Source organism: Hypomesus transpacificus, chromosome 2 (genome assembly GCF_021917145.1).
Source record: "Hypomesus transpacificus isolate Combined female chromosome 2, fHypTra1, whole genome shotgun sequence".
NCBI lineage: Eukaryota > Metazoa > Chordata > Actinopteri > Osmeriformes > Osmeridae > Hypomesus > Hypomesus transpacificus.
The window spans coordinates 2179136-2191970 of NC_061061.1; the positions used below are offsets into that span (position 1 = coordinate 2179136).

The window sequence follows — 12835 nt, forward strand, 5'->3', positions numbered from 1 at the left end:
ATCATAACGGATACCTGCTCCAGCTGGGTCACCCTCATTAGTGTGCCAAGCTGGCAGACTGTTGACCGCGAGCCGCAGCGGTTCTCTACAGCAGTCCAACTCGCCGTCGACAGTGATGCATTAGGCGCACGTTTAAAAGTAAACACTCAGCAAAAGTGAAATAGTGGAAGACATTGATGAACGACAGTGAAGCTACAGAGTTTATCATGTTGTAGGCCAGGGAGTCTGGGACACCCCCACCCGTTTCCTGCGTGTCAGAACGAGGACGCCAAATGGGTTGTTGCAGGCTCGTGTGTTAAATTCTGCACCTGGATCATTTCTGCATGTGGCAAAATAATCTGTACAGAATTGAAGAAGCACCATTACCCTCTGTTAAATTGGGTTTGCATAAAGAAAAACAGGAGCTCATCGTCATCAATCCTCGTTTATTTTATTTCCCCCCCATTTGCAGCCAACATCGTCACAAGGTTCCTCAAATCAAATCAAACAAAAAATACCTCAGATGATATCAACAAAACAAAAAAACTACACATGGAAGCCTATAGAGGATTAAGTCCTCACACATATTCGGAGCCAACAGGCTTCACTGTGCAGGGTTTTCGGTTGGACAAGTGACTGAGGGGCTTGATGTCTGTTTTGCCTACCCATGACAGTGCATTAGACAAACCTTGTTTACTGTAAGCAAGACCCGGAACATAACTCTAGGCCTGCGGCGTTAGACTAGGGCTGGATCTGAAGGGTCCGGAGCGGGCAGCCGCCTTGGGGACGCTTCCCCCAAAAAGTGACGACCATCCGTTACAGGGAGGAGAAAACGGAAAGTGCACGAGAGGGACACTTCCCAGGGAAGACCCCAAATGCCATCAAATCTATAGTGTCTTTGACATGACCTCTAGGACATGCGTGTGACATTCGGACTGGTGCTTTGACCAGCGCTGCTAATACTATCTTCGCCGTCTCTAGAGAGGGGTCGGATTTAACATAGTCAAATGCCGTCCCGAAGATTAATTTAGCAAACATATAACCCGTCTCAATCAGGGTTACACGTTGACTTAATAAATGTTGTTGGAATAGTGTGTTAAGTCACCTGTATCTTTACATAAGCCGAGTACCCCCCCTCAGATAGAACTGACAGAACGTCACGACAAGTCAACAAAATCAATCATTTGCACCTAAAAAGGAGCCGTAAGGAACTCCAGAAGAACTTATCAAAGATAAATACAACGAAAAATGTGACCCGGCTCCTCTGCCTTGCGACGGGCAGAACGACTGATTTTGAACGGACAGGGTTTGAAAGGAAAATACGACGCCAAAAGCTTCTCCCGCGCATTCCGTTTGAGCCGAAGGTTCCAAGCTTTGATACTCTCCCCCCCCCCCCCCCCACAGATGTTCCAACAGCAACGCCGACAACGGAAAAGGATCCGACTCTGGATGGAAGAGATGGGAACAGTCTTTCTGCTGTGATCCTTCCCCTCCGACTGACGGCGGCCCCCGAGGATCCCTCGCTGACAGGGGAGACAGTGGGAGTGCGTGGGCCCGGGCTGTGGACCCAGCACAGTCTACCACGAGGCTCCTGCTTTGGCCTCGCCGCCTTTTCTGTCCAAAGCCTTCACGAGGAGAGAGTTGCGTGCGGCTCTCCTCGTTCGACGCGAGAGGTGAGGAAGTGAACACGGGGCTCGGTTAGGGGCGTTCCCTCCTCCATCAGGAAGATCTTCTCGCTCCGACGGTGGAGCGGGTCACCGAGGAGACCTCCGTGTTCTGGAGGCCCCGCCCCTTCACCTCCCTCTACCCTACCCTTACCCCCACCCCCACCTCTCCCCCCTGCAAGATTTCCCCCTTCTCCAAACAGCTCTCCTCAAGTCCTGTGTGCTGGGATAGGGGAGGGTGGTGCATAGTGCAGAGATGTGACATGACATTCGCTCCAATGTCGCTTTCGTCTACAGGGGAGAATTAAACATTGAAAACGGACATCTATGGTGCTTTCCCCTCCGTGGACGCGCGCACACACACACACACACACACACACACAATTGCGCACGCACATGCACAGACAAGACTGCCAGGGAGTTTGAGGTGAGGTCGGAGGGGTGGGGGGGGCTAGGGGTAGCCTTGCATTCTGCCTCCAGGTTGTATTCAATGTCTGAAGGTTGTCGTCTTGTGTTCGTGGTCTCTCTAACTGGGCCTGCATTGCACTTGGCCCTCGGAGCTGTCCTCGTCGTCGGAGCCCTCCGGCCCGCGGTTGCCGAGGCCCGTGATGCGGTAGCCCATGTTCAGCAGCATCACCTCCAGGGGGTCGGCGTTCATCCGCCGCTGGTTGGCCTGGGCCGCGCCCTCCATGTCCTCCACCACCCGTCCGTTCTCAGTCTCCGTCTGGGGCCAGACCGGGGCAGCAAACACGGGGTTAAAACACTGGAATAGGGGGAGGGTGGGTGCATGTGACGCGACATTTGCTCCGAACGTTGTTTACCTCAGGCCGAGGGTTCCACAGCCTCACCACGGGGTCGATGCCGCTGGTCGCCAGGAAACAGTAACTCGGGTGTGGCTGGAGGCAGTTGACGATGGACTCGTCCCCCTGCAGGATCCTCACCAGGTTGGTGGTCTCCTTGTCCCAGATGAAGAACGAGCCGTCGTCCGAGCCGCTCACGATGTACTGGCCTTTACTGGGGGGGGGGAAGACAGAAGACGAGCTGTCAGGGCCTCGACTTAGCTGGACGGCTTTGCACGAAAAGCTGTCTACAGTATGTCTAACTGACTGACGTTGTGATGCTTTTTAAATGCAGGGCCGGGGGGAGGTACAGATGAATAATAGGGCTGGGCAATATTTTTTTTAAATCGATTTATCGAAGTAATGACTTCCCTCAATAAAGATATCGTAACATAAATATCGATCGTGATCATTTTGTACCCGTATCGCCCAGCCCTAATAAATAATACACCGTGTTGTGTCAGATGATACAAAGGGTTTCCAGAACATTCCACGGACCTCCCAAAGAAGTTGGCCTCCTTGATGTCCGTGGTGGTGTTGCAGTGTCCGCAGTAGCGGTGCTTGTAGTCGAAGCTGCGTTCCCTGAGGACCACCTCGTCTTCTGGGATGGACTCCTTGCGGCTGAACGTGTGGAAGCGGATGGAGCTGCTGGCCTTCTTGTCTTCTGTTGAAAGGGAGGGAGCAGCAGGATAGGACCAACACAGTCAGAGGAGCACAGAACACGTTCGACAGAGAAGAAACACCCACGTACGTTTGTTTGTCTATCCTAGTGGGGCTTGACCCATCACCGCCGTTCAAAATGGTGTTATCTGACCACTAGTCCTAACGCTCCCCTCCTAACCCTAACCCTAACCCCCCCGTGAAACAAGCATTTGAAGTTACTGCACCCAGCAAAAGGGCCCAACAAGGTGAGGTTTGTCACATGTCATTATACTTGTGAGGACATTGAGGCTACTTTCCCTACGTCTAAGCCTTTGGCGGTCTGTTCATGTGGCCAATATCTGATTCCAGGGTGAACTGGTCGCGGTCCTGAAGTGCCCCGCAGCGTGCATACGCAAGAGAACAAAAACAAAACACCTCACATGCAGGACGCTCTCACACCTGTTAAACATGGAGGTACCATCTCATGTTCTGTGGAAGCCAGCGAATGTGTTAGCAGGTAATATGCAGGACAAGAAGAACCACGCCTTTTTGTGCAGCCGTGGCTGATTCACTCTGACTTCCGCCAGTGCAGAATTGTAACGATTGTCGATCAAGGGTAGAGCCCGACCGATTTATCGGCGGGCCGATATTATCGGTCGATATTAGGCATTATTTTTTTATATTATGCTTTCACAATACAAACAAACAAAGTACAAAATCAAGGCTCATATTGGCCGTTAAATGAATATAAAAAAACACCCTTCAATCATGTTATGAGTGTTGGCGTTGCATAGTTTGTCCACCAGAGGGCACTCTACAACGTCCCTGCTGGCAACACTCGTGTTTAGAACCACACATGGAAAAGTGGCCAAATCTGATTTAAAAATGTCAGATTCAATGCAGTTTGGCCTGTTGACATTTGGGCCAAACTCAGCTTCAGGGTGAATGTAGCCTTAATCTCCATAAAAGTAGTTAAACAAGACCCCCCCCACACACACACACACACACACATATACAATCCCTTTCTGCTCTCACCAGAGTCGTTCTTGGAGAACAGAGCAGCCTTGATGTCCTTCTCCAGCGCGTCGCAGGCCGTGCTGTGGGCCTGGTCGGGGAACTTCCCTTTGAAGTCGTCCAGACACTCCAGGGCCTCGGCGATGTACTTGAGCTCAAAGAGGCAGCGCGCCAGCCTGAAGTGAGCCTTCAGGTGGGCGGGGTTCAGAGACAGGGCCTTCAGACAGTCGCGCAGGCCATCGTAATGATCACCGTCCCTGGAAGAAACGAGGGCGGAGGGGGGAAAAAAGAATTTAAAAAAAAAGTCTAAGAGTCACATTTGTTGGCGGACACATCCCCTGGAGGGAGAGAGGGGATGTGTGTGTGTGTGTGTGTGTGTAGACGTCGTGGTCGGACGGCGGCGGCGGCGAGAGAGCTTTACCACTTGCGCTTCATGTAGGCGGCGGCCCGGTTCCCGTACAGCATGGCGTTGCTGCCGGCCTCGTGGATCCCCAGGCTGTACAGCTGGATGGCCTGGGTCCACTGGCCCCGGGCGAACGCCTCGTTAGCCCGCTGCTTGATGCTCTCCGCGTGGGGAGGGAGCTCACCGGAGCTGGGGCAGGAAGGAGGAGGAGGGAGGGGAGGTGGAGGAGGAGGAAATCAGAGGAGGAGTCGTACGGAAGTGTGTTCGATGGCTGTCATTGTGGCTCTCCCATTCGTCGTCATTCTGGGGGTGAAACTTATGAGAGGAGGCTCACCCAGAGTAGATCTTGCTCGTAGCCAATCGAAGGCGACTGGCGGGCAAGTGAATGCCGTTGGAGACGCCATTGGTCGTCTTTCCATTCTGGATATCTAGGGATCAAACGACTCCAGGATTAGTACTTGTGGGTGGGAATCTTTTGGTACCTCGCGATTCGAATCGATTCTTGGGGTCACGATTCCATTTAAATTGATTCACTTTTGTTGTTTTTTTGTTTTTGTGAATCGCTAGGCTAGAAGACTGAAAAGTGATTCAAATGTGAATCGATTTTTCCCCCACCCCTACTACTTAACACTAGCTCGCAAACCTGCAAAACATTTGTTTCATTTGACGTTTGATTAGTCATACCTGCGGATGGCTGGCACTTTTTGGGAAGCATGTACGTGTATGGCTTCTGCTTGAACGTCAGGTCGAATAGGTACACCTGCAGAAGAAAACACAGGTTGGAATCTGCACTCGTTTGTGAGGGGGTTGGTGGGGTGGGGGGCACATGTCAGGCAAGTCCAGAGATGTAACCGACGAGGTCTTCGCTGGAAGGATTGCGCGGTATTTGCACACTCTGGCTTGGATTGTTACCTGTTCCCCGCCCATGTTAACTAGCAGCTCAGTGCCGTCGGGGCTGAAGGTCACATACGTGGCTACCAGGAGTCTCAGGCGATTGTTGTAGTCGGGAAGCTTCACTGGCAGGTGCCCTAGAGAGGGACCAATCAGGAGGAGGAGGGAGGTTAGTCTCACCGGCAGTGCCCGCCCCCTTAACCGAGGACTTCATCACCATGGGATGGATGTGGCACGCGAGGCACCTCGGGCGCACTGTACCCGGACACACACCTGCCACGTAATACTGCCCTGCTCCGTCAGGGATGGGCTTCTGTCGGTCACAGAACGTGTGCACCCCTGCTGAAGTGCTCTGACTCATCGACTTCCTGTGAGGGGCAGGAACAGGGGGAGGGGGGGGGGGACAGGCACGCCCTTGAGTGTGCTACGCTTTGTAGACGCACAAGACAACACAGAATTTGAAGGATCGAATTCCAAAAAGGTGGATCTGACGACCCGCCGGTTGGCAGGGCCCGGGTCAGGGACTGACCTGTGGTTGTGGATCATGCGGATGTCGTAGAGGCGGACAAAGGGCCCGTTGGCGCCCACTGCCAGGTAGTTGTTGTCTCGGGGGTTGACCGCCAGACACTTGGCCTCCACCAGCTGGCCACAGTACTCCGTCAGGTCGATGAGCACCTCGGAGCGTTTGCTGCTCTCCCTCAGGTCGTACTGCCTACACACCAGAGACCACAAGGTCCCACAGAGCACAGTGTCAGTAGCAGTGCAAGGCCGCCCGAGTCGCCATATCACGACCACGCCTACATTTGTCTTGGCAAGCTCCAATGTATCCGTTTTGTGGCCAAACCGCAGTGGTTCAGAACAGCCAGCGTCCTATGAAGAACTACTGGCAGCTGCAGGCCTGGTTGAAGTGAGCCCGTGATAGACAGATGGTTCATCAAATCACCTGCCAAGCATTTATTGAAAGCACTGCCTTTTTCCCCCCCAAACAGTTTCCAAGGATGACTCCCCGAATGGATATGTCTAACAGACCATCTGGGCAGTCAGGTTACAATGTTAGTGCTCAAACTGAGACTAAACTGACAGAGATAGGGGTTTGGATAGATTGGATGAGATAGATATAGATAGGATGACCTTACAGAGCAAAGTAAAACAGATGTGGACGGACTCGCGCAAATCCAGCTCTCACGTGAAACGAACACCCTGAAACAATCCCAACCTCCCATCCTTTCATCCCAGAAACATTCTCTGCCGTCAGACGCAGCGTCTGCCAGCGCGCGACTGCCGGGCGCTGACCTGATTAGGCCGTCTTCTGCCGCGCTCCAGAAAGTGTTGGGCCACATGGGCGCCGTGGCGATGCGCTTCACCCGGTTGGTGTGGTCCGAGAACATGTGGATGGTTTCCTTGGCGGTGATGTCATGGACGTGGACCTTGGTGTCCGCGGCGCCCGTCACTATGATGCGGTCCCCAGAGTGAGGAAGGAACTTGGTTGAAGGGAGAAGGCGGGGGGAGGGGGGCAGGGGAGGAGGAGGGAAAGTAAATAAAGGACATATGCTTGGTATGTTTTCAATGACAAATGACTTCCTATTAAAACCTCTTTCCGGCTTACCTTCACTGAGAATATGTTTGCAGCGTGACCTGTGTGCATAGTGGTGAGCTTCTTGTGTTTGAAGGGATCCCAGATGATGACGTGCTGATCGTCGGAGCCTGACGCCAGCAAACTATCACAACGGAATGTATTCATTCAGCAGAACATCATGTCATATTCCAAAGCTACATACAGGCGGGCTGAGGTCGGGGGTGGATTTGAACCTGGGACCTCTTGGTCTGCAGTCGATACTTGCACAGAGCTATACCCATCCCATAACAACCCAAGACATAAGCACAGTGTACGTGGTGATTCTAAATGTACAGCCAGGAGTGCTGGATGTGTTTAAGCTCATGTGTGTCCAGTTCCACACTCACTCTCCTTTCTCGTTCCATTCCAGGCAGTTGACACACCCTGTGTGACCCTGGTGGAAACAGGAAATGAAGTCTGTCAGCTTGACAGGAACAAGTATGTTAGGTTCACACGTGCAGACACGAGGCCATGAGGGGATGCACACACGCACACCACACACACACACCACACCACACCACACCACACACACCCACAAACACACACACTTGTGTTTGTAGAGTGATGTCACCTGCAGCTCAGCCTCCAGTCCAAGTCTCTTGATGAATGGGTCGGTCACATGATAGACCCTTTGAAAGCCCAATGCTCTCTTGTCCTGCAGACAGAAGCCAAACATCTCACCTATCCAGAATCTAAGCTTCTGTCCGGTACAAGTCTGACTCAGATCGGTGATTTGCCGCCTTGAAAAGACAGTATTGCGTATTTTGCCACTTTCAAAAGTTGTGTGTACTACTTTGTGTTGAGTTGTTCCATGTGTGTTTGACTCACCCGGATCTGCCTGTGCAGGATGTCTCTGGTGATGTTCACAGCAGACATGGCCTCACCACAAATCATAGAGCTCGGACTTCAGGAGGGAGATCCAGAGGTCAGTGGGGAGATGACATCTGCGCTCACTGTCCTTCTTTAGCAGCAGACTGTGGTTGCAGACAGGACAGTGTGTGACATCAGAACAGGCTAGTTGAGTATCAATGTTGAGCCTATACACAGGCTGGATGGGTTGATTTGTCCAATGTCAACAAGTCTGGGCTTGAGCCATTGGAACGGTTTCAAAAGAGTAAGGGGATTGGGCAATAGTCCCTGATTTGTTAGTAGGCTTTCTAGCAACACTTAGCGAAATGATAACAAAGATGACAACATGTCACTATCAATGTGACTTCTTCAATTGTAAATTAGCACCAGCTCATATGATAGATAGGATATCCAATGTTGAGTTCACTCTATAGTGAGCTTAATAATGGCTACCATAGCTAACTAGGATCACTGCTTCATTATCATGAGATTGACACAGACAGGAAGACAGCATTTTCAACAACATTTTCATAACAATACCTTAATGTAGCCAGATTAGTATTTCAATCTATCCTAGCCAGAACTATAGTGAGAATTCCCTAGTTATGTTTGTCGCTAACGTGTGCGCTACCTGTGTGTATCGGTCAGGCCTTCCTCAAAGCGTTATCGCTGCCCCAGCAAAGTACGCGAGCTAATACTAGCTTAGCAAGTCTAGCAGCTAACTGAGTAAATATTGCTAGCAATTTAAGTATCAGCTAGGCTTCAGCTCGTTTTCACCGGATTGCTTGCTGGTTTGCTGGCTAGGTGGCTAGTTGACAGTTGTCAAAGAATGACCACAAATTAAATACTGACAAAAGTTATCCATATCACTATTAGCTAGCTTTAAAATCCACAAGCTTGCTGGCAATCTAGTAAGTGTTGACTTCACTTCACGTAGTTGACAGACACGAGCAAGCCCTCCCACTAAACCGTATCAAGCTACGTGAATTGAGTAACACAGATTGAAATAGACTTGTGGTACGACAGAAAAACGTGTACTGAACTACGTAAATATCAACGTTTTGTCGTAACCTGGAGTTATTGACTGACAGCTGCATTGACAAATGACATTTCAGTATACAGACCACATCTGTAAACACACGTTTTTGAAAACACATTTACTACATATGAATACATTTAATAGGTGGTCTTGTTAAATATGTTTTAGTAGCCATATGTATTAGGCTATAATTAGTCAATGAGAAAGCTAAGTTGTGAAAGTAATAATATTCCATTAAGTAGGACTACAACAGTACACATACATTTCCCAAGAGAGTAAAACTGTCATAAAGAATTCATCCTTTTTTATTAAAAAGATTGTGATGTCGTCAACTACATAATAAACAACTGTCAGAAAAACATGCCACAGCGCCACTCTACATAGAAAAAGGTAGAAAGAATGTTCCTTTGTTGCCCCCAGGTGGCAAGTTGCCTCTCTTTTCAACGCCTGGGCGGGACTCAGAAGTTGTCAACAGCTTGAACAGTATTCTAGAGGTTTTCAATCAGAGAGGCGGTTGACTTAAGTCTAGGACAGCTGCAGCTGGTAACAAACTGATCTTTGTATTGGACCTGCCTCTACTGTTGAACTAAATATTGTCATCCTTACGGAAAGTTTGTAGCAAAAGGTTGAAGAAAGGTATGTTAAATGTATTTGTTTTAATAGCTCTAAAGTCAACTAGCCAGTGATCGCGTGATATTGTTTGTTTATAAAGCAAGGTTGCTTTAACATGGCTAATGTAGCACGAGCTAGCATAGTCAGAGTTAGCCACGTTAGCTATGTATTAAAATTGCTAGCTAGCTAGCTTTAACAGCTAAAAATATGTTCTATTATGTAATGTGTAATATTTTTCCGTAGCTTGCCAAGTTGCTGTTTTGTATTGAGGCGTATAAGGTTGCGCTAGTTATAACTAGCGTATTTCCCAGTTTACATGCTTGTACTGTTGTTGTCTCAAGTAACCGAATTGTCTTCTCCATCACATGATGCTATTATGTGAACTTGGAACAAAACGTGTGTTTCTAGCGTAGAGTCTAAGATTAGTTTTTGTCTCAAGTATATGCTAATACTAGCCCGAGCAGATGCAACGGATTTTCCACTTATCCACCACTTTAATTATCATTTGCACTACTAGTAACGTTTTTTTTAGGTATCTAGGCTACCATACTGTATCCCAAAATCCTATGTCTTGTGACATAAGTTATGTGTCTCTCATTTCCCTCTCAGGTAGAACTAAATGAAATGACCACCTCGCAGAGGTACCTCGTGGAGCCCAAACTTAAAGGTAAGCCTAGTCACCCCCCCCCCCCCCCCCCCCCCCCCCCCCCTAAAACCTAAAACCGTACAGGGCTCATGTCTGACGATTGTTGAGTCATTGCTGATTGATCAGTATTTCACACATGTAGCTGCCTGTGTTTCAGTGGGGTTCTCTGACATGGAGTGGCAAACGCCAGCTGTGTCTGAAAAGTTCCAGAGTCGATTTGGCCGTCGTCCGGGGACAGCAGACAGTGGAGACACTGGCTTTGGCGCCACCCCATCTGAAAGCACAGAAGGTGACATCCTGCTCGTGACCCTGTACTATGCTTGAGCTTGTTATGTAATAGGCCCATGTCTGTCAAGTTAAAATTGATTGGAATGACTGAGGAAATATATCGTTTGGCTGGTCCTGACACCTCTCTCTCTTTCTTTCTTTCTCTCTCTCTCTCTCTCTCTCTCTCTCTCTCTCTCTCTCTCTCTCCACTAATGCTGTTATGTTTTGAAACGAAAACAACATACTCTGTATTAATGATCTCAGACTATTAATAGGCAGTGAGATGTGTTTATGATCCTCCGATGCTCTGGTGGAGAGGGTAGATTCAGTTACCTGCTAAAAATGCCCCTTGCCCCCAGACTGTGTTTCGTCCTATTGGTGGAGCTAATGGGGGAGCTGGACGGAGAGTGGGAATGCCAGGATTGGACAGCTCCATGGAAACTGTGAACCCGTGCCCCCTGGCTCCAAACTGAGCGTTACATGTAATGCTGACAGATTAGCTGCACCCAGTGCTTGAAATGAAAACATAATTTGACAGTTGAGTTCTGAATGTGTTCCTTGCCCCTATTGAAGGTCATGTAGAGGTGGGGACGCCAACGCCTGTTGGTGTGCGATTGTGGTGGTCTTGACTCGTTGTTTTTATGGGGTATAACTCGGTTGGCCTAACTGTTGCATCAAACAAACCCATGTTGCTGGTGAAACCCTGTGCTGGTGCAGTAACTGATAACGGTGCCTAGCAACTAGAGTCCTGACTCTTCCAAGCAGACCACTGCTGTTCAGGACTCCTCTCTGACCCCATAAAGAAGGGTTGAAACGTAGCCAAGTCAGTATGACAGTTTAAGGGGTCATCCATAACTCAAGTTGATGGGTTGTATTTTGGCGGTTTTGCAGATTATTCGTAGCGCAAACCTGGTCGTTTTTCTCCTGTGGCGCTTACTGTTGTTCACCCGCTAGGTGAAAACCTATGTGTAGAATATGTTCTGCGTTAAACTGTTGCGAGTGCACTGGAATGCCTGGATAGAAAAGAACGTTGTCGTCCGTCTCTGAGCAGTTTAGACTTGTCATAACCAGCCTCAGGATCAGATCTAGCCTGAGGGCACCTGGAGGTTGGAGGTTCTTCACTAGAGGGCTGTGCCAGTTTCCTTCTGTTTCACAAATTATTCTGTACATTTTTTGCACAAAGCAAGTTCCTAAGCATGTCTTGTTGACGTTCACGTTTATAAAAAAAGAAAAGTTCTGTTCTTAGTCTTGCTCCATGTGTGACATGAGGGCCAGTGGGAGGGGGCTGTGAGCCGGAATAAGCAGCTCACACAGTTCACCCTGTAATTTGATAGGTGGGGATATAAATACCCACCAACCTTTCCGGCGTGTGCTTGTTTGTGTGCGGCTGCCCCGAGCCTGGTGCTACAGGGTCGCTCTAGTCATCACAGACAATACATCCATCCTCCCCTCTGCCCTCCTCTCTCCCGGTGCTGCTCTACGGAAATGCAGAGAGACGATAGCTTGTCACGCCGCCCTGCAGCTGTCTTCTGTCCGGCTGCGCTAACATGCAGCTTCCTCAGTTAAAACGTTTGTCGCTGAGTTCCAGGTGAGCAAAAATAAATAAATACCTCGGCAGGTTTGATGTCATGCTTCCCCGACTGCCGTTTGTGCAACTTTGGTGTGTTTCCGTGGTCTCCTGTTTTGTGTTTTTCTGGTGCTGTGAAGTGGAAGGATTGTGTATTTTGTATTTTTTTTGTCTTCTGACTCGCTTGACTTGATGGAACTTGGAAAGGACTACAGTGGATCTTCATCATGAGTGCTCGCTTGTTCTTGCATTCTGTGAAGTTGGCTTGCTTCTACCTTTTGGTTGCTGAATGAAAACAGGCTTTATGTTGTGAAAATACCGACGTGACTGTTTTCTCACCAAGTGGGTTAAAGATATTGAACGGTACATCGAGAATGCATTGGACTGAACCTGAAGTAGTTATGGCATGTTTTGGGAGTTTGAACCTGCAACTTCTTGATCTGAAGTCAAATTCTCTACCACTCAGCTATACCCATGTATTGAGTGAGTGAGAGGTTCACAGCACGTGGCCACCCTGGTAGTAGTTGCTGCTCATAGCCTAGCTAACCTGCAAGTAGGCTAGCCAGGGGTGTCAACTGACAAAGTAGGCCCCCACAGACAGGGCGTCTGCATGGTTCACATCACTACCTGAAAATAGTCAATGGGACGCATCGGAGCCCTAGATAGGGGTGCTTGGTCAGAGTATGTTCACCAAAGTTCCCCATTTCCTGGCAAAGAGGACCTTTTTTTTGAGTGACTTTGTCCTTAATTAACTGCTGAGAGCTACTTCATGTATCTGAGAGTGCACGTCTAATGTCCCTACTCTCTC

At 49.3% G+C, this 12835-nt stretch overlaps 2 protein-coding genes across 3 annotated transcripts in view; one reads left to right on the top strand and one right to left on the bottom strand.

Annotated features, from left to right (window-relative positions):
* Nucleotides 1–408: 408 nt before the first annotated feature.
* On the bottom strand, nucleotides 409–8849 carry wdtc1 (WD and tetratricopeptide repeats 1). The gene is made up of 16 exons (XM_047029479.1): nucleotides 8528–8849; nucleotides 7876–8021; nucleotides 7619–7702; nucleotides 7395–7441; nucleotides 7039–7150; nucleotides 6726–6913; nucleotides 5962–6144; nucleotides 5706–5800; nucleotides 5454–5569; nucleotides 5226–5301; nucleotides 4876–4969; nucleotides 4560–4730; nucleotides 4160–4395; nucleotides 2981–3146; nucleotides 2465–2657; nucleotides 409–2367 (listed from the first exon to the last, which is right to left on the bottom strand). The coding sequence occupies exons 2-16, from the start codon at nucleotides 7939–7941 to the stop codon at nucleotides 2170–2172; spliced, it is 2025 nt and encodes a 674-aa protein (XP_046885435.1). The 5' UTR covers nucleotides 7942–8021; nucleotides 8528–8849; the 3' UTR covers nucleotides 409–2169.
* Nucleotides 8850–9427: 578 nt separating this feature from the next.
* Nucleotides 9428–12835, top strand: part of cep85 (centrosomal protein 85) — an 11917-nt gene continuing 8509 nt past the window's right edge. The window contains exons 1-3 of one of the 2 annotated variants that reach the window (XM_047031302.1): nucleotides 9428–9571; nucleotides 10157–10214; nucleotides 10351–10482. In XM_047031302.1, the coding sequence (XP_046887258.1) occupies nucleotides 10172–10214; nucleotides 10351–10482 (175 nt within the window). In that variant the 5' untranslated portion in view covers nucleotides 9428–9571; nucleotides 10157–10171. Of the gene's footprint in view, nucleotides 9572–10156; nucleotides 10215–10350; nucleotides 10483–10505; nucleotides 12049–12835 lie in introns of those variants that run through there. The other variant, XM_047031310.1, reaches the window with a different exon arrangement.